Below are 22,391 nucleotides of genomic sequence, written 5' to 3' on the forward strand. Positions count from 1 at the left end.
GCTCTTCCCAATCTAACCTAACTTTTTGGACACATATCCAAACCTAACCACAAGATAGACTTTGGTTGGCAAAGTTTGAAGCTCCGCTCGCATCGCTCTCTCCGCTTGGTGTGTTCACAATATTAACCTAACCGACATAGTTAGGTTTGTATTCTATATGTTTTTTTTAATTGAGCGGACTACCGAAAGAAACTTCAAATTCAAATTATTTCTTTCTTTTAATATTATAAGTTCATGGAATATGTCAGGAACCATCCAGTATCTCTACATCCGCGTCAGCGTCCTTGCTGGCGAATGCAACGACGACAGTGCTTTGTCCTACTAACTGATAGCGATAAGCTTCTGGGGTATACCTCGTTATAATTGTTTACCTTATAAGACAAGACGACTTTTAGGCACTAATGTTTCCACTTTAAGGCATTTATTTTATATTAAATTTCAAACTATAAATGTCTTTTGAAAATATGATGACATTTTTTGTATTGACTTTTTAATATTAACTTCTTTTCATTTGGAATAAATTATGTAAACATAGTAAAAATGAATATTTTATGTTTAATTTCTGAAATTGCCTGTGGCCTGTTCCAATTCATTGTCCTGTGGGATTGTGTTACACAATAGTGTAATTAAATAAAAAAAATATTGTTATTATATAGATATATAATGATGATTAAATCGAAAAAGATAGTTGTTATCGTTTAATCTACGAAAGCTTACTAATATACCTACACTATACCCATTGATTCAACGTGGTACCTATCCGAAGTTTTATATTGTATAAGCCATCTATAGATGTAACCAAATATTATTAAGGTTGCTAACGGCATCGGAATTGTTGTCGGCTCCACACTATCGCTACATTCAGAGCGATGCCGACGCGAATGAATAAACATTGCGTAGTTTGTACGATAGCTTTTATTTATCGCAATAAAAAACCAGCAATAATGCCGAATCCGCCAAAGTTTGGCGAACTGTTTGCCGTTTTCTTTCTGTTTTCAATTTTCTTTTGAGAGTCTGCTGCATAGCTTTTGTTAATACCAGAATGTTCTTGTAGATGGCGCTGCGCTGTTGCGATTTTTAATATTAAATATTTTTATTCGATCATTCTGACTGTCTACACACTTAATTGTGTGCCAATTTTCTAGGAAATCTCCAATAAAGATTCTAGTTTCTTGAAAGGACCAAATATTCATTCCAACAATCCTCTTTCTATAAAGGGGAAAAAAGGCAAGAAATTTAGAAAATGACAATAGTGCCATTTACAACATCACTTTTTAAAACAATAGTGTTGAAAAAGTGTTAGTAAGTATGTTTATTAGGTAATCTTATTGATTTGGCATAAAAGTACCCATCTGTTATTCCATATTATATTCAACCCGTATACCAAATTTCATAACAATCCGTCCAGTAGATTTTGCATAAACATTATTAAACATACATACATCCTCACAAACTTTGCCATCTATAACTTTAATAGGAACTAGTATTCAAAATATTCTTTATCAATTCAATCTAGACGACGAACAACAAACACCAAAGCCAGCAGAGAGCAGAACTAAACTACTCGTAGTTAGCGAAGTTATTTTATTTCGTTGTGGTTTATTTTAAGAAAAATTTGTCATGAATGGTCACGAACCTATTGTTCTAAATATAGAATTTCAAACAATTATATATTTCGAGAAGTTAGTTTCGTGTCATGGTCGGTCATTTTAATTTAGCTTGTTACTTGATCGCGTGAACATATTATAACGGCGTTATTACAAGTCTTATTGGAATAAAAATCCATCTAGCCATTTTATTAAGTTTACTATTATCAATTAGTATAAGAACTAGATTCATGGTAGTGGAGTTTTTTTTTCTATTTTACTCTGTTTCCTGCTATTTATGTTACTTTCTATTTGACTTTCTGTCTTGAAGAGAACTATTATAAGAAACTACCTTTTGCTAGCAGCTTCGCCCGCGTTAATTTCCCACGGCAACAGTTATTTTTGCGGGGTGTAAAATACCTTATGTCGTTCTCCATTTCAAGAAGATTGGTTGAGTAGATAGAACTAGAAGAGGTAACAAACAAACAAACTTTCGCATTTATAATATTAGTTAGGATAGTTGTATGATCGAAGACGAGCGAAAGGAAAACAAAAAGGTGCAATAAAAGCTTACTGCTACTGCTTTTATATATCTACCCTTAACAGCTATTTAAAAAAAGTGTATCAATATGTATTTTCAATGTTTAAAATAATATTTCGGTAAAATTATATTCTAAGTATAACTGTTCAAATAATAAGTCGGTATTGTATCTTAAGTACAGTAGTAGTAGACGCCTAGTCTATATAGGATTTAAATAAATGTCGTATCGTATGTAACCTTACCTTGTGAAGGTGAGTAAAATCAATTTACATTGATACATTGCTATTAGCATATTCACTTAGCATGTAGGTATTGAATACTTATTTTAAAGCTCGTGTATTGGTCAAATCGTTCTATTTATTATTTACGCATCTCCCATTTTTCTACGACTTCGTCCACTCCTTCTACCAGTTCATTTCGAAGCGGAAGCCATCGTATTTCTCATTCAATAAATAAATATAAAGTTTGGTCTTAGGTTCTTAATCAAATCAATAATAAAATGAAACAGTAACTACAAACTATGAGCATAACATTTTTTTATTCATTAATTAATTATTTACAAATATATACAGGCTTATCTATACACTTTCCATCAAATTCACGTCAAATATACTCGAATGGTATGTGACACGCTCTTCTTATAACAAGAAGTGGCAGCTGGGGTAGGCAGACCACGAAAAAAATGGCGAAAGGACTGAACAGGATACACGTTCCGAGCCACGCCATGAGCAACCAAGACGGGATTAAAGCCATTTGATCCAACATTGTCCAAATTATTCACAATATATGATTAAATTCATGTTTGTGAACGATCGAAACTTATAATAAAGTAGAACTGTTCTGCTAACGGTACACGTGCTACTAGGAACGCCACCTGAAACAAAGAAAAAAATTTAATAAATATACCCTGGGCTCCGATGATCTACAGATGGGAGAGAATAGGGAAAAACGCTGATGACAGAAACTTTAGTTAACTATAATTAATGGTCTATCAATCGAATTTCGAAAGAAAACTTCAAACTAAACATTCAAAACATAAAAGTGTTAGTAACCGTTAACTACGTATTTACATACGTATTGTTTTTTATTTTTACTTTTAGCAGATATTACTATTATTAAGTAATAAATGTGCTAAATGTCGTAAATATACCGCATGTATATCGTCGTATATATCTGACACCAGTGGTAGCAATAACACACTTGAAAAATGTGTCTTATTTACAAATGTACCTATACGTGTCGGGTAATAACGTTAGAATTTTTAATTATCAATTAATGTTTATTAATCATTTTATCCAATTAATGACTACAGTGTTGTAAAATCAGGTATTTTAGATACTGTAAAATTACTGATAGATAACTTTGCGGTTATTACAAGGTGATACTAACAGGTAGAAATTAAGAAAATAATATTATTGTTTTGTTCTATTCTAGTAACTACTAAATTATGAAACAAGTTCAAAAACAAATTATGCAAGGAATATGTTACTTGGTTAGGCCTTATTACAATACATTTACAATACTTTACGCAAATCTTTACTATGTGTTTTTTATGTAGATATAAGAAAATATGACAAAGTAAAGATTTTTAGTTTAAAATTGTTTTTTTATACAATCATTGTAATAAAAGTGCATAAAAATGTCTGTGGCAGACAATAATAATACTTAAGAAATCTAGACAGGTAAATGAAAATAAAATTACTTTGTTTCATACATACTGTCTAATAATATAATGACGATTACATAGCAATGGCATACAACGCAATATAAAATATAGATAATCTTAAATTGAACAGGAATTACTCAAATATTGTACGTAGTAGATAACAATGTAATAAACTTCATCGTATTTAATATATCAGATCATAAATTACCTGATTAAAAATTAATTCTAGATTAGCCGATGTCCAGAGCCACGCCCCCGTCGGCTTTTTGTAATGAATATTAATTCCTACTGTTCTCTACTTATAATGCGAATACGAAATCATGTGTAGCAGTTTTCATAGACCATCACTTACTTCCGGTGAAGGAAAAACATCGTGAGAAAACCTGCACACAGGTTGATAGTTTAAGTTCACTAGTGTGCGAGTATTTGCTACTAGACAAGGTATGTAGTCGTAAAAGTCATGTCTACCTACTTAATTGCTACCAGTGTTACAAAGAAGCTGCTACCAATTCTTTCATGTTTATTATGAATTACACCATGCGTGAACTGAACACTACAGGTTTCATGATATACAGACATAACATAACATTAATATGTTTGATATCATTTATAATATTTCGATTCCAAGTGAATACAAAGGTTGCACTATTTTGTTATATGTATGTTATGAAAATTAATTATATATTTTTTTCTAATAATAGACTTCATTATCTCTTTACTAAGGATAGTTGGAAATGATAGATAAATTTAATAAAGAAAGAAAACATTACAATTTTGAACATACTTCTTTGACTTCACTTGGCCAACCTACTAATTTGCATTGCTACCATTATCAATACCAATAGTGATTTTGAGGAATTAACTCATTATTCTCATTCAAACATAACATGTCATTATGACAAACATAAGGAAGCTACTCGGAAGTAAGTTTATGACATGTAGTTGAATGGTATTTTTACATTTATTTCGTAAAAGACCTTAGCACATGACCTCCATGTCTCATGCGCAATATAGGTTGTTTACCTTCAAAGTTATGGCAAGGTGTGAATGAAGAAATCTTTACTAATATTTATGGACATCCGATTTGAGGAAACCGCTGACGTCAATCCCAAATGTGCTATAAAAGATATTTTATTATGGCCGCAGAATTTCTCTTCGGTAATCGTGGCTAAGACTCGCAAAAAGATGATTGACTTAATGTAGAATATTGTACTTAATTGTTTTTCATACTTAGTCCTTGAAATTGCTGCAAAATAATTATAAATTCAGCTGATAGAGAGCACTAAAAATTTTTGCAGAGGATGTTGGTTATATGAAATCATACTGAATTAGTAAAATATAATACTGATTACGTGCAAATAACGTCACAAATGTCGAATGAAATATTACAAATTCTGAAAAACAGAAAGCCTTTGAGTTCTTTATCAATCAACTTACAAAATGTGTTTATCAATTTTGGATTGAGTTGGTTTTTTATCATAATTTTTCATCGGAGCTACATTGTTTACGGTTTTTTATTGAATGTTCGCCATTTAGTTTTTATCACAATCATCACCGACAATTCATTTAGATGATTGACAAAATACTGGCATAGATATTTTTTCTTATTATTCTGCAATATTACCTAACTAAAAGAGTGTTGATAATATCGTGTTTCATTGTCTCATCGGTTACAAGTTTCTCAATATACCTTTTTGTTATAAAACATTTGTGACATAATGAAAGATTTAGATGTAGTTTCGTAGTTTTAGTTTATTCTAAAGTACCTATGAGTTAATTAGCTCCATTTCCTTGGAAATTCCAGGATTTATGATCTATTCCTGTTTGTTTTATCCGAACACAAAATTTCATTAAAATCCTTACGAACAACTGCGTTAACAAATATCCTCTCTCACATCGATACTTTTACAATTATAAGGATTACCTAGCTAAATATGTACGCAATAGGTAGTTTGATAAGTGTACAAATACTATCATCCGTAGATCTATTTAGAATAACTAATCCGTCTGGATTACAGAACCAACATTCGGTAATTGAAAACAAATAATACTGTGATGTTGTGCCGAAATACTCATATACATTTGCCAATTTTTTGTCTCGTCTGTCTACCGGTTCTCTAGTGATCCCTTGAAGTTATAATATATTCTTGTGGCTACATAAATTTTATTACCTGCACTTATTTATAATTTAGTCTCGCTTAGTTATAAATAAAAAGTGTTTATTTGAAACTTTTTAAAACTTTTCTTTTATTTACCTTATAGTATAGTAAGTACACAAAGGCGCCTACGTAAAGAAGAACGATAAATTATATTACATCAATCACATTATTATGAAATACGAGACGTGGAACAAAATTTACCTCAAATTGCTTTTACCTTGAGTTCCCATATAGCGTTACGGCAACTCTATCACTCTAAGACAACAAAATCTTTGCTTATCTTGTTAAGTTTGTTAATATTTGTACTCAACTTGATTATTGATTAAATACGAACCAATAGAGTTGTTTCCACAACCATAAATTTATATTTTACACATAACATAGTGTGGTGATTTGCAATACAACATAGTACCTACTTATAGGTAGTTTTTTGTCTTTGATACTAAAAGTATACGACTATTATTTCATATCTCATTTTGTTGTAGTTAATGCGTCGTTAAATCTTTGATTTAACGACGCGCTAACTACTTCCTTTGGTAATATGTAAAACTTATCTTTGTTTTGTTTGATACTAGGTGTATAGTATTTTCTGTATTGAGATAACAGGTAACTCGCAAGGTCTTAGAGAAGGAAATCAGTCAGTCTACAGTCTAGTACTGGCTCAGAGTTTTCCCCAAGTAATAAAACTTGTATTCACTGCAATGTTGAATCTATCACATTTTCTATTTTGCCGGCAAGATTGACTAGTCACGTGACTAAACTGATGTAAACAAACACCACTAACCGTAGCAAGAACGTCCTTAGTGTGGCAGCGGGTCGTTATCCTGGGATTGGGCAATGTGATACGTGCTCCATTTTAAACACCACTGTCACTTTCAACAATGCACTGCACTGGTATTCGATGGTCTAACAGAAAACTGTGTGGTCGCGAGAAGGCTGCCAGTGCGCTGGCGCACGCAATGTGGTTTCGACACCAGTTGGCGAGAGGCGAGCGGATCGTGGCATCTCCTTCACACACTAGCTTTTGACAGCCGCAAGGTGAGACCGCATCTCAGCTGCAGCAACTACTGGGCGACCTTCTACATCTACTACGCTTGCTATGCGAGCCTTTTGCAATAGCTCGCTCGGAGTCCCTTCTTGTGCCACTTAAAAGTGCAAAATACCGCGCAAAACTACCCACTACTAGCTTGGATATATCAGAAATTATACTTAATTTATTATTTCCCCATATCGTTAGTTTTTTAATAAGTACCTAAATCTGCTCATCTTTTATTTATTTAGCGGATTGATTAAGGAATTCCACATCACATAGATTTAAAGAAAATTTACATCATGCCATAAATATTGAAGCCAAGTTCATTAGTGAACTGGGAGATGAATGTATTCAATTACAGTAAGAAAGTAGAACTAAGCTGACAATGAAATATGTTTTTGTAGAGAAATTTAAATTAAAATCTCTTGAACTATGAAATTTATAGTTATTAAATTAGTTAGACCTTATCATTCTCCACAAAACGCTATAGAAAATACCTTTTCACAATGCTATAGAAAAAATATAACAACACAAATAAATTGCATAACAATATTACTTTATGGGAATTATGCAAAATGTGGTTGCAGAATGACGTTAATCAAAGATGTGTAACCAACGAGGCCATGGTCAGATTTGATTATAAAACTGGTTTCTAAAGATTATAGCGTACGATGTTAGTGTAGTGTATTCGTTTGGCATTGTTGCTCTCTTTAATAATTTTCTTTTGTTAGAAGTTTTGATTATTTTAACAGATCTAAGTATAAAGGACTTCTTATGAACTTTATATATTGTATTCCAGTCCTGAATCTATAATATTGGTTCTGTTTTTAATTTTAAGATAATGGGAAAACTTGTTAGAAAGAAAATTTGTATTTAGAAAGTATGTGACATACTTTTTATAAAAAAAAGCATGTACAAATTATGTTGAAAAAATTAGTATTTCAAATTTTCTCACAATAATTTAGATAAATCTGAGTGTGTTTCAATAAAAATTACACAATTTTGCATCTTTTGTCAGAAACTGATGATATTATCAGTTTCTTAATTTCCAACTAGATGCACTTACTTTTCTCACTTTAAATTAACTTACATCATCCAAAGGTATTCTTCGTTGCTTTTGCATGTCTGCCTCTGCAAGGATCCGTGCTGTGTACCTGCAAATTGATAGACAGGTAAACTCATTATTGCACCATTTACAGACGAAAAACAAGTTATAACTAGAATTTTCAAAATAAATGAGCAACAACAACATAAAGACAACAAGAACACGTTGATCATTATTAATCAGAATAAATTTATATCAAGGAAACCTGCCTACTAAAATCTTATACTTACTTCTATCGTACGATATCGTGAGAATAAACTATTAGGTAAGTACTTATTTAACACCCGTCTGTTTGGAAAATGATCTCTATTAATAATATTTTTCAGGAACAATACAATAATCAAAATCTAATAGGATCAAAGTCGGAAAGCACCGCTAGTTGTAAATTAACCTCAACTGGAATTTCAGTCCACGCGTAATGTCATTTCTATTTTAGTAATAAAATTTCTACTATTAGTAGAGAGTAAAGGTTAATCATTGCAGTTCATCGTAGTTGTTGATAAAATGTTGTTGATATATAAGTAGATGTAGATATCATAGGTAATTGGCATAGGTTGCCTTATCTGTATAGTATGTACCTACTCGTAATTCTGTAGAAATTAATAAGATCATAATTATCACTTTGCACGCAGAAGTTCCATGGATTTTTTAAATAAAAAGTTCAGTTATTGTGAGGAACTATAACATCTGAAAAAGTGTCTGGTTGTGAACAAAGCTACAAAATTGATGAAGTTAATCAACAATTTTATACCATTAATCGAAATCGATCATCAGAGAGTTTATAAATAAACATCTTTCCAAACATAAATCTAACCTTTCGGAATCCAAAGCAAGATCATAATAAAAACTGTAAATTGCATCCACTACCCTATCTTGATAGCGTTGTTGTACAGAGTTAATTGCACCGCACATGCAATGACAAAGCGAGGCCTTCAATATCAACGTAGGATGCTTGCAAAGGCCACAGTTTACACTCTTTACAGAGGTTGACGCAGTGTTATTTGTATTCGTACTCGTAACATTAGAGAATAAATTAGACAGATGAAAATGCCATATTTATTGGAAGAATGTCGCCGCTACTTCTTTTCCACTTGCGCGATTTGGAGAAATAAGAGGCCAATAAGCATGTAGATATTAGACTTAAGCCAAAGAAAGGCCAAACTCTGAATTAAGAAATTGGTTTTAATAATAACTCATTAAAATAATTTAGTGAGTCACTAGCGCAGTCATTAATAAAATTCAATGGTTATGACAAATGATTATACGCCTTTACAAAATGTCGCATTACTGGATAAGTACCAAATAGTTCCGCCGTGGTAATCCACGGCGTGGTAATATCTATACTAAAGGGCGTATTGCAACAGACTTCAATGCTTGGCGACGGTGGCGGAAAGAACAGGGAAAACACTCAGATGATAGAGAGGTCCTATGATTAAGGAATAAAAAGCATCGACAATTAATAGGCACACTCGTACGAAACAACAAAATTTTCAAAATTTTAAAGGTTTGCTTTCCATGGGCTTGGTGCTGGGAATGCAACCAATTTAAAAACACTAAGGATAAGAAAAATAATGTAATAGATAATATTTACAGTCATATATTTCTGCTACATAGAATTTGTCTATTGACGAAATAATTACTCATTAGTGTATTAGTACGTCTTAAATATTTGTCTCGTTTGTTTACAGACCTTGTGGATATTTATTTGATCAGGGTTAACTGCTAAAACTGGTTTACGTTCACTTGAATCTTGAATTTTAAGGCTCATTGTGCACAGTTAAAAAAAAACAAAACAAAAGCAGCCTTGAAAGAACCTGGTATCAAGCCTGATGTTTTTTAAACCTAGTGCGCATATGTACAAAGTTTCAATAATGTTTGTCTGAAGTATTTTTCAAAGGATCTTGAAATTATTTTATGTTATTGTACTTATCTTTTAAAACGATACTTTATTGTTTCTGTACTCAATGCACAAGTTTTTATATCTGTGACTCATATCTCTTTTCGCAGATTGAGTGAATTATATTTACGAATCATATTTACGAATATAAGATCAGAGCACTTTTCTCAAATATTTCCTATTTATAAAGAAAGAAATTAAGTGAAATTAACTTAAAACCTAGTTTAATATGCATTAAAAGAATCCATAAACAAAAATTGTGCGTTTCTATATAAAATTATTCAGAAGTTTTGAAACCAATGAAACGGACCAATAATACTCTCAGCCAATACGTGCTCTACGTTCGGCGAAGCGGAACGATATTGCAACGTTTAAACGTTACAGATGAAGATTTTGTACAATATCCAAGCAAAAATACTGAAAAAGGTGTCAGTTGTGGCTCCAAGCTGACGTTATATAATTTGGGTCGCGGAGTTGGGCCATATGTAGAATAATAACGTAAGTGGACATGGACCGTATCATTAGCTTCTGGGTTTTGTAAGAATATGTAACAAAATAATGGGTTTGCAAGCTCTGGTTTGCGAGTTGGTTCGCAAATTGCCTTTACTAACATATGGACTGTAACGTACATTTTAAGTGACCGTGATATTGTCAAGTAAACAGCATGCTGATGTATAGACGGTGACACAATAGCTAATCACAGATATGAAAACAGTGTAGCTAATTATACATTTTTGTTTTAACTTTTTCAATACACATCTGTGGTGTTTAAATTAATTTAACTCACCGGTAGAATAATTTTGGTTGGTAGAGCTGTTACTGGTTTCGCTTTCGGTACGGGATCTCTGGGTGAACAAATTCCACGGGTTGTAATTTGATAACTGTGAACTAATTCCAGATTTTGACGCGTCCTTATTATTTGAATTCATAATTGAGTATCAGTTGTAAAAAAATATTCAAGCAAAAAAAAAAAAACTGTTGAAAGGGGCGACTCTCGCGCACACTAGTTGATAATAACAAACTAAATAGATGCCGGTGGACGCTATCGCTTGTTTTGAACCGATCGCGCCCGAGCAGCCGCGGAACTGACCGAAGTAGAAGTTACAACGTGAACCTTGTCCACTCGACACAAAGACATATCGTTAATTGATACAACTGAAGTAACTTATCATGATACGTGAACGGCAATTATTTGTTGACTTTGTCAGTAGGACTTCGAACTCCCTTGAATTTATTCGATTTTATTAGAACACAGATATTAGACATTACGATTTTATCAATAAATATATGAAAATGTGTGTTTGGCGATAAAATATAAAATTACAGATTTATTTTAATTCCCTACTATTCTTTACAACTTATTTTGTAATGAGGTTGTATAACGTGAACGAATGTAGGTAGGTATTCTCCTTGGTGCAAGTCACATAGATTTTTATATAACATCATTCATCAAAATTTGTCACGTCACATTTATTTATTTTGATTACAAAACGAATTACAATACATTTGCGAGTTTTAAAACTTTCCTTATAATATTATATATAATAAGAGGATAAAAAACACTAGAAAAATGAAGATTCCTTACGTAGTTTCATCTAACACGCGTGAGGCGTACCGAACCACAAATGTGATGAAGAATTCTGTCGCAGAGCTTCCGAGGAAGATCTTGGCAGAGGACTTCGAATGGGATGACGACCTGACGCCTGCTCCCCTCACGTACTTCGCTGCTCTTACGCTGTCTAAAGTTTTCCATAGAATCAATCCCTTACACAGGATTCTCCAGAAGGACGTGGACATGCTTATGGATTTGTACCCAGCAACAATTCCACTGAAATATAGTGTTCCTCATATAAAGGTAAAATGTATTATATTGAAATTTGGTAAACGAATAATTTTTCGGGCCTACATTCTTCATTTTCCTTCCCTTTTCGTTTTTTCCCTTTTTACTAGGACGAGCAATATTGGAAAAGGTCATATGCAACAAAATTTCCCGACAGGAAAGAGTTGGGCATTTCTTATTGGAAAGGAAAGTTTTTGTCGACATGCTTGCAAGATTACTTAGAAAAAGTAAACCCTGATGTATTTATAGAAGAAGATGCTGTAGAATTGGCAACTTTGGTAAATTATTGTATTTTATAATTTCTATGGTAGATATTGATTTGTTAATAATTATTTGGAATGTAGTGTAGTAGTTCCGTACTTTTTTAGTATCTTGTTTTGTATCTTGTTTTGTTTACCTTCAGGTTTGCTTTTTTTAAGAAAACCGTTTAAAGCTTGTTACAAAAAAATACATATTGATTTGAATACCGAATAATTTCAGGTAAGCCCTTACATTTACGAGTTGGGTCTCAGTCAGTTGCAAATGGTTCGCCAGCCGAATCCGCCTGTTCCTTACGAGAACGTTGTGGAGGACACCTGCATCTACAGCGTGCCCAAGCTGTACGACCACATTCCGCTCGAGCCTGTACTTATGAAGCTGTACAACCTGCAGGAAATATCATTAGTGTTCGGCATCAACAATGTCGCTGAGGGATATTTGCCCAGATACTTCGAATTCTCCATGGGAGACTGTGAGTCTCTGTGCAGGGGTCTGGAAGATTTGAGACATCTAAGATTATTTAGAATCAACCGGAGCAACTTAGACTGTTCAAAAGTGAAACTCATTCTGCAAAATTTGGTCAAAAAAGAGAGCATTGAAGAGTTGGATTTTAACCATTGCAAGATTGGTGATTACGGAATGAAAGCTTTGGGTGGTTTCATCTACATTCATAATAACGTGAAAGTAGTTAGGATAGCCAATAATCGCTTCAAGGAAGTCGGCGTGCAGGGTATCGCGTATGCATTGCAAATGAAGCCCGCTGCCCCGATAGAGCTGATTGGTAAACATTTTTAATATCACGATAATGGAAAACATACAAAGCGAATACATATTCGTTCACCATATAATTTAAAAATTCAGAATGGGAAAATATTAAATCACACTTAAACAATCAAAGAGTTAGATGAACTCAACAAAATCCATAAGCGAATTCTTTTGACCTGAAAGTGCAATAAATGAGGTACCATATAAAGAATAATCTGAATACGATTTTTATCAAAAGATATTACTTATATAATATTAGATATAGAAGTAAAAAATATTTTTCAAAGCTTATTCGAGACCCTGAGGGTAGTTTGAATAAGTAAAGTGACGCTTCACATTCGTTCGCCTCTCATTAATTATTCACAATAGATTTCAGTTTGAATCCGATGTCCCTCGAATGTGCGACAATATTCGCCGCAGCGTTTGTTAGGTGTAAGGAAAAGCCGCAAACTTTGATTGTCAATTCGTGCGGTTTTAGCGGCGCCTCCGCAGAGAAGGTATTGTTCTAAATTTGAAGTGTTATTCAAAATGTTTTCAGATTTACAAGCGTCGTTCAATTGTAAACTTTAATTGCCTTGAGGTGACTTGAATGAAATCTGACACAAGTGATTGCAATAACACATGATAAGAAAGGAAGAATTATTAACTTGTCATTGAGTATTCCTATTTTTTTTTCATCAGTTTTGCTTTGCAACTACAATCCATGTTTTTTGATTATTAATATTTAGTACAATAAAGGTGTTGACTTGATATTTATTAAATTGAAATTAATTACTTCGATAGGTAATTAATTACTTAAATTCTCCACTGTTTTCTTTTTTGCGCCAGTTGCCAGTCGAGAGCTTTCAGTAGTAGTACTTCATCTTTTCAGTCATTAAAATAAAGAATTTTTGATCACTGTTAGATGGCTGGCCTGCTCAGTCTCAATCGAGGTTTGACGAGATTGGATATGGCGGCGAATGACTTATCAGGTGAAGCCGAGGAGACACTCATACGCGCCCTGGAGCAAAATAAGAAGGTCCTCCGTATTGATCTGCGTAGAACTCGTTAGTATTACAAATACCACCTTTATTTAACACTAGTTTTTACCCGCTATGAAGGAAGGAAGTCATTTTTCCTGAATGAAAGTTCCCCTATGTTCTTTTGCATACTACAAACTACATGTATGCAAAATTTCAAGAAGATTGGTTGAGTAGATAGAGCATGAAGAGGTAACAAACAATATTACTTTCTCATTTATAATATTAGTTAGGATTAGGATCTATCTCTTATCAAAATGTATTTGGTGTTGCTACTTACTGCACGTCAGTTTCCTCTAATTCTCCCAGTATGATGCTGCTCTGTTACATTCATAATAATCTGTATCAATATCAGCATTACATACCAAAATCTATTAGTTGACAATATAACATTCTCACAATGGCAAAATTTTCCTACGACTAATTTTTTTGTCGTAATAAACAAAATAAATTGTAATTTGTGGTTATATACAAAATTAATTATAAATATGGTTCATGTACAATCTCACGAGTAGGGGTTATGTAAATTCACCGAGATCCTTCTGATAAATTATCCATACTGGGTTATCATAAATTTATAAATAGCATTATAATAACCCTAAACACTATTTGATCGTGAATCTACTTTGACGTTCTAATCGAAAATATTAAAACTTAATATACTATTTTAGTTTAAGAGAAAAATTTAATGCGTGGGATTTACTTAGCGGCGGCATGTGGATCCATCATAGAATGTCAATATCCTTCCGTGGATGAAAAAGATAAAAAGCCTTGACATCTAATCCCAAAAAGGGTTGACATCAAGCATGTGACCGGTCGTAAAATCACAACCGTCAAACTTGTATAGTTTTATAAGTTGATCCTGGTTATGGGGCGTAAAAGCAAGATTTAACGATGGGATTAGATAAAAAAAGACCAATTAAAAACGTACATGTCATAGGTTTACCCTGTTATTAGGTAAAGCATACTTTAAGCTAATATATTTTGTCTTGTTCTGGAAACGCCAAATTTTGTAAAGTGCGACAGTGACAAAACATATTTTAGCTTTGGAGCTAGAATAATTGGTTATTCTTCATATTTTAAAAGAATACCAGAGTTGAGATATATCTGATGTTACAGATATAAATCTAGTAATAGCTTATAAAAGTCTATAAAGAGCCAAATTTCATTAAAATCCAGTAGTTTTTGAGTTTACTCATTACAAACAAGAAAACAAAGATACAAATAGTTTCCCCTAAGTATGTACAAATTTAGTGCATATAGAAAATGTAGCGCTTGCAGTCCCCTTAACCTTTACTTCAAATTTCAAATATAACAATTATGCAATTATATTAAATTACCCAATTATCGTAAATTTCTTCGCAATTACTCTCGTATTTGTTTACGTGAGTTTCATAGTTAATTCCCTTAACGATTTGGGCTTAAAGGTGATTAGCAATAATATTTAATGACTGTGCAATATTGCAGCAGTTGAGTTTAAAATTGAATAATTACAATTTCACTTCATTATTTTTATAAGTAAGTGAGTAATAGTCTCCCCTATTCGATCTCAGCCATCCCAATCTCATCCCATCCCAACAATGCTAAAGGAATTTGTATATTTCTTTGTAGCTAACATTTTCCTGATCTACTCAACCAGTGTTCTTAAAATGTAGTAGTGCTACAGTATTACAAAGAAAATGTGCAATACGAAGAAGAAGAAAGAAAGCAAATTGTACAAAATCTTTGATCCTAGAAAAAGTACCGTTCGAAATCCATCTTTCCAGTTTTATATAAACTTTTTTTCAGATATATCGGAAGCAACGCAAGCCAAAGTTGATGAGTTGTTAGAGCGAAACAAGAAGCTGATCGGGCAAGAGATCGAGCCTAGTGACGAGATTCCGCCCCTGTACCTCAACGAGCCCGAGTATCTCATCTGGGAGTACAACCCTAACAACCCCGACTATATTCCCGGCAGATATCCCACTAGAGTTCCAGAAGTCTAAATATCAATTCACATTTTCTTTGAGGTTATTTCTACACCACTTTTTCCATGATTATGGTAAACAGTTACAATATTTTTTATACCGGCTACACATAATCGCAGCGAAATCAGATAGATGCCGCCGAAGGTTAAATAGATATTTTTTAAATCACTTTAACTTGTATTTAACAGTATCATTTGTTATAATATACTCTGCTCACCACAATATTGAGAAAGCAATAATGTTAAACCTGGTACAACCCACCCTTAATGTATTTTGTCATGATCATGACCGAACATAGCATTTCGTATTTAGCTCTCGTCGTGAAGATGACATATCTAGTGAAACAAACTAATATTGATTTATGAAACTCGGCTAGTTGGTTGGAATACATCCTCTGGTCCATAGTGCAGCAGCCAGAGTCCATAATTTATTAACAGGTCGCCAGTGCGCTCGGCAGCCGGTGACAGCTTTGCCTCCGCGACTAAATGTTAAGAGCTACAGAACTGAATGACTGCTATCCATTTGTCTACCTACAGTCTGGAGTTGTGTGAATTGAGAATTTCCATTTGATAATTATATGTTATATTTTTTTAGCTGCTATAAAATATATATTTATAAAATATATCGTAGATAAACCTAGAAAATAATGGAATTTCGGACTATAAAGTTCGTATCTAATTGAAATATAATTTATATTCCTACATAACGACGTTTAAAAGAATTCTACCTATTGCGCAGTTAGTAATTTCTGTTGTAAATTCGTTAGTAAATTCTACCTATTGCGCAGTTAGTAACAACTGCATGACATCGCTGACCCATTCGAAGTCCGATGCTCAATAGGTCATTTAATTATTGTAGATTGCGTGTAGTCATTGAAATCGTGTGGATTTAACTATGACTAAAAAGTATTATTGATAATACTTGTATTTTATTCTGATATAAACAATTTAAAGCTTCCTCATTTGTCACGGTTCGATATTAGATCTGCCTCACTTTAAAATATTATCTACCTACTTACTTTTAAAATGTATTTTATATTTTACGTATATTTATTTTTAGTGGTCATTGTTTTCCTATTTACTTAAATAAATTTATCACAAATCAACAATTGTTTCATTGCAATATTTGATATTTGACTTAAAATTGCATGGGACATTGTTTAACTCAAATGTAATTTTAAACATGCCAAACTGGTTCACAGAAACTATTTCCTAATATAAAATTAATGGCCAACTCTGAACACGCCACGAGAAATAATAGCAATGTATATTTTCCTCATGAATTAAATATAGGTGCTTTACTCATGTTCTCTGTTCAATATTAATTTTATTCATACATTGATAATTGTAATCCTTCCTTGCATACCTATGTGCCTATACAAGTATAATTACTGTAATGATGAATTGGATAGGTATTTTATTTTGTTTTTTATTTACTTAATTATCTTAGTAAAGATAAAGAAGCCGTCAACATATATAGTTATCTACATACGAATAATTGATTAATCACTTCAAGCCGGAGAATTTTTACTTTCAAAGAGACCAAAAGTGATCTCTAATCGAGGCATAGTATGACGTCTTATGATATTGTTGTTCATCATTCCACATAGTATGAATGTGACAGTAAATAAAAAACTGTGACAAATTAGTGAATCGGCACCCACCTAAATGCTTGATTTTCTTACTATGTACCTACGATATGAGTAGGTACGCATGATTGCTTGCATTGTTTCCTTCTGATATAGTCGTTGATGATTTTCTGCCGCTGCAACAGAAATTATATCAATTTATTTCCCTTTGATATTTCGAATGCATCCATTGACTGGTGGTTTGAAAATATAGAATACAAATTTATTTCCTCATCTTTCCAATACGTCTATGATTTTAAAAAGTTCTATCGTAATGTTTGTATTTTTATCTGAATATTATTTATTAACGTACGCATGTTAGAGACTAAATATTTTTTGTGTATTTTAGTGGTATGTTGAGATGATATGAGCGACCGACGGATAGACATCTGTAGTGGTCCTTCGTGAATGCCGACATTCGAGGATGACCGTAATAATGCCAGGGTAATCGGATGATACTGCAGACTTTACGACAGCCCTCTTTTCAGACTGATCACAAATTTTAACACATACATTGCAACTGTTAGAAAAAATGTCTTCCCATATAAGTAATATGGACACAGCCGGATAAGTATGCCTGCTATTTCTTGTCTAAAATCATGAAAATACCGCAATTAACAATTACAAATAGAAATTGTCCAGGGCTCTGGCAGTACTAAAACAGGCACTGTCTATGCTGAACAAGTACTCAAGCGACCGCTATCTCCTGATAAACGACGGCGAGCAATGTTCCCTGCAGCAATTCAATTGCTACACTCACAAAATCAATCAATTTTTCGCTGCCGTAACAAATTCCATTGTGCCTCCAATTCTTGAGGCTTTGATTCCATTCCCGTAGGCAGTACACTCGTTGGCAAAATCGTTTTGGATAAATGTCCCTACATACATACGCTTTCTAAGCTGATTCATTTTAAGATAATAGGATGTGCATGCAATACCTGTCTGGATTGGAGTGGATTCATATTTGGAAACCATCCGGTACGTTTAGTTCGCATAAGGAATGGAGACAGATTCCTATTCTAGGATCGCTGACAACTGACAATAGAAGTAAATCCATTCCATGGAATCGAATTCATTTTGGGATTTCAAAGATATGAACGATTGATATTATTATCTTGAAGATCGATGTGATTCTGAATACAAATAAAGATTCTAATTAATTAAGCCAAGACGAAGACAGTTTGTGTGCAATAGGCTATCTACTTAGTATAATTGTAGAAAATGTACCCAGAATTCCAAAAAAAGTTTATGTAAGCGTAGTCTATCACATAAGCCGAGCAACAATGGAAGAATTTTCTCGGCTTCGAAAGAACGGGGTAAAAGTGTACCTGCTACCTACAACAACAATGGCCAGCTATGTTGTTTTAGGTCTAAGAAAGGATAATTGAGTGGTATTACTATTAAAAGTTTTGTCTCAGTTTTAAATAGGCAGGTACCAATAGTGAGATTTTTCTATAATAAGATTAAGTTTTATAAATCTCATACGCTAGCCAGATGTTCGAACGAATGTATATCTATTTACATATACCTAAGTAATAATGATTTAAATACTCAGATGATACATAGATGGTGTTTTTACATTTATGTGTACCAGAGGCAGCAGATTTCACTATATGAGATATCGGATTTTTTCATTCTGTTTACATGTTGTGTTATGTACCAGTTCAACTTAGTTTCTTAAGCTAGTCTTAATAGCAATGAACCTGCCGATTAAACACACGAAGACAAAACTCTCTGAAATTTTGGGTAAAAGGAATCAAATCACTAACAAACGATTTCATGGTTAATGTACGAAACAAACGCCCACATTACGGTCAGATAATGTCCAAATGTGTGTGCCATCATTCAGGAATGGTCCATAATATTGTGTTATTGCCGATTGAATAGATTGTGGCCGGAGCGACTAGGGCGCGATATTTTACAGGTATCTGGACGTGAATCATATTTACTAAGAAATGGTATGTTTCTGTCGTATAAGAAGTGTTTTCACAAAACGGCCAAGACTTCGAAGTTATATAAAATTCTTAGGTTTATTCATTGCAAATATGGTTTAAATTTAAACTTAAGACTTTCAAATCAAACGTTGTTCCTCTAGTTCTTACAGCTCCAACTGACTACCTATCCCTATTGAATTAAAATCGTTGTGAAATGTTCTACGATCACTTTGAGATGACAAGATGTTGATGAATACAATGTTATTGATAGCGGCAGATCTAGGTATAAGTAATACTTTAAGGTAAATATAATTTGCCAAATGTGTACCTCTGTTATTTTAGGTACTTTATATTAATTTTTTGCGCTCTTTAATTTCCTGATGCATTCAGGCGAGTATTTCTTAAAGGCGCAGTTCAAAGAAGATAAGTAGAGTAGAGACTACTGGTATGTGGCGGAGAGCACGCTCGCGCTGAAGCAGCCTTGCTATGCGCCGACGAGGTATTCCAGTTTCATTTGGCCGGCCTATTGAGATCTATCCAATGCAGGAGGCGGTTCAAAACAAAAGTGAAAATCGCAAGAATAATTTGAATACATGCATAGGTAAGTAGGTACATTATTTTTTTATTTATTATTATCGTAGTTGTTTTCTATTGGAGCAAGCAATACATATTTCTTTAATTATCGTGCCTGTTTTTCATGGGTATATGCAAAGACTAGGGATTTTCACTTCTCATGACTCTGACAAATCTCACTTGCTCCCTCTATACTCAAAACTCTTCATGCACACTCTCCAGTTATGTCTGCTCCTAATATCTACCTTATGAAGGAGAGCCGCCGTCTTTTTGTGATTTTCATTTTTACTTAATTTAATTTACAATTCAATGTTAGTATAAGAAGAAAAAGAGTATTTGTTGTGTTTCATTCCAAGTAATTTGAGGTGGTTGATAATAAATGTTGCTGTTTTGCAATAATTTATAACTCTTGTTTCAGCTTGAGTCAATGAATAGTCGTTGGGGATCACGAAGAGATATCTTAGAAGCAATAAAAGAAATGCAACTATGTTTTTAATGGTCCACACACCGCTTAGACTCGTGAAGTCAGGAACATGTGCTAACGTACGAATGTATATTGATGGAGTTATGTACCTACAGTATGTATTTAGTTTAAATTTTCAAGTTATATCTTTTAATCGAGTGTTATAGCTAACGACAAAAGCATCTATCACGACATAGTGGTCTTAATTTGAATGATTTTTTTATAGTAAGACCTAATTTCACAAGTCTTTTATTTATTTTATTTATTTAAGTGTGCCAACTATAGCAGCCTCGTGACTGCAAATGCCATTTCTATATACAATAATAATTTTGAGATATCTGTGGTTGAGTCCAATTAATTAAGCTGTTTGTTTTGTTGCTGATTTTGTTGTGCATTCCGCTTCAGCTCGTGCATTGCAAACGTAAGGTTATGCACATGACTTAGTTTTAATCTAAGTCCATCTACTATTTTGTATTATTTACGTACACTTTGAACATTAAAGTCATAGGACTGGAATAAAAAAAGATTAGAGGTTTAGTAGATATTTTTTTTATTTTGCAGTAGCGGACGTTCAAGTAAGTAATAAATACGTAAGATAATTAGGTAAATTAGAACGAATTCAGTACCGAGTTTTTGAACAAATTAATGATTGAAGTTATTCAATAAAAAAATTCACTAATTTAAATACTGGATAGAATCAGTATCATGGCCATACTATTTTCAGAATCTAATTACTTCGGGTTACAACAATGGTTCTCGTGACAAAGTTCAATTACACTGCAAAAAGCGAAAACTAAGGAAAAAATGTTTATTGACCCCAAAAACAATTGACCCGTGTAAATCTCTGCGGCACTGGAAGGGCTCGAGTACAGATTATCTTAATGATAGCGTTCGCAGACGGGGCATTATGTTGATCACATCCTTTCAGAGCGAGCAATGAAAATTGTGCCTAAACGAGACGGCGCCAAAATTCTATTGGTAAATTAATTAATTCTGTATTTCATTAGAAACAAGACTATACGCCTCTTAGACTTATTAATTTTACAGTGTTCGTATCTTTTCTTCTCTTCTTTTTAAGGTTATTTTCCTCAGCCGTAAGGCGTCAGCTATCCTTCTTTTTCTTCTCCACTTCGCACGATCTTCAGCATCCTTAGTAGTCAGACCATTGGCACGTATATCTTTCTTGAAAACATTATCACCTCCTTGACGATCACTATAATAACTATAAAACGCAGAAATCTTTTTTAATGAGAAATAACAATATACTTATAAAATAAAAATTTTCTAATAGCACAAAACTTGTAGGAGATATTTGGTCAATAATTTACCTACCTACATAAGTAAAGCTGCAAACATTCGCGAGCAAGCATTGTATAGTTTAAACCCACTCATGAAACCAACTCATGCTGCTAATACGACGCGGTGGTTGACGACACAACTTGCAATGAGCCCTAGGGTTACCTACGCGTATTTAAACACTGTCATTATCAAATTATTTTTTAATTATTTGTTTGGTGGTGAAAGAGATTGCTGAGAAATAAGCTCACTTTTGTTCCATATATTAAGTTTTGCATTGTGGATGTACCATGCTTATGAGCAATAAAGTTAAATTATTATTATTATTTATTGAAAAGACGATGATAGACTAGGCGTATGTATGGTATCCTACAATTAATAATGTAGGACCACTCAATATACTTACTCCCGTGCATATCTTACGAGGTGACTAATTGCGTGGGTTCCACCGTTGACTTTGACGTCAACTTTAACGTCCGCAGAAACACGCAAAGTACGACATATTGTCTAAACGTTAGCAGCGCTCCGGTTAAAATCAACGTCAAATTTGACGGGGCAACTGGTGTTAAATAAGAACGGCCTTGACAGCTAAAAATCACAACAACGGCATTCCCGACAATTTAATTACAGCATAATATTTTTTTAATCAAATTACAATACTG

The 22,391-nt window shown here is 33.2% G+C and overlaps 1 protein-coding gene and 1 long non-coding RNA gene across 3 annotated transcripts; one reads left to right on the top strand and one right to left on the bottom strand.

The window, feature by feature from the left end:
• Positions 1 to 2,646: 2,646 nt before the first annotated feature.
• LOC128678287 (uncharacterized) lies at positions 2,647 to 11,120 on the bottom strand. The gene is made up of 3 exons (XR_008405625.2): positions 10,775 to 11,120; positions 8,076 to 8,139; positions 2,647 to 3,001 (listed from the first exon to the last, which is right to left on the bottom strand). It is a non-coding gene; the product is annotated as an uncharacterized LOC128678287 (long non-coding RNA).
• Positions 11,121 to 11,408: 288 nt separating this feature from the next.
• On the top strand, positions 11,409 to 16,542 carry LOC128678273 (dynein regulatory complex subunit 5-like). 2 transcript variants are annotated; one of them, XM_053759717.1, is made up of 7 exons: positions 11,409 to 11,842; positions 11,938 to 12,105; positions 12,308 to 12,866; positions 13,220 to 13,347; positions 13,755 to 13,896; positions 15,658 to 15,878; positions 16,274 to 16,542. In XM_053759717.1, the coding sequence occupies exons 1-6, from the start codon at positions 11,558 to 11,560 to the stop codon at positions 15,852 to 15,854; spliced, it is 1,479 nt and encodes a 492-aa protein (XP_053615692.1). In that variant the 5' UTR covers positions 11,409 to 11,557; the 3' UTR covers positions 15,855 to 15,878; positions 16,274 to 16,542. The 2 variants fall into 2 exon arrangements, with proteins under 2 accessions (XP_053615692.1, XP_053615684.1); XM_053759709.1 differs by having other exon boundaries at positions 15,658 to 16,542.
• Positions 16,543 to 22,391: the final 5,849 nt, after the last annotated feature.

This window comes from Plodia interpunctella, chromosome 2 (assembly GCF_027563975.2).
Source record: "Plodia interpunctella isolate USDA-ARS_2022_Savannah chromosome 2, ilPloInte3.2, whole genome shotgun sequence".
NCBI classification, from domain to species: Eukaryota; Metazoa; Arthropoda; class Insecta; order Lepidoptera; family Pyralidae; genus Plodia; species Plodia interpunctella.

Coding starts and splice junctions, on each gene's coding strand:
- LOC128678273 (XM_053759709.1), top strand. CDS start 11,558: ATGAAGATTCCTTACGTAGTTTCATCTAACACGCGTGAGGCGTACCGA. Junction 12,106..12,307: donor CTGTAGAATTGGCAACTTTG/GTAAATTATTGT, acceptor GAATAATTTCAG/GTAAGCCCTTACATTTACGA. Junction 12,867..13,219: donor TGCCCCGATAGAGCTGATTG/GTAAACATTTTT, acceptor TATTCACAATAG/ATTTCAGTTTGAATCCGATG.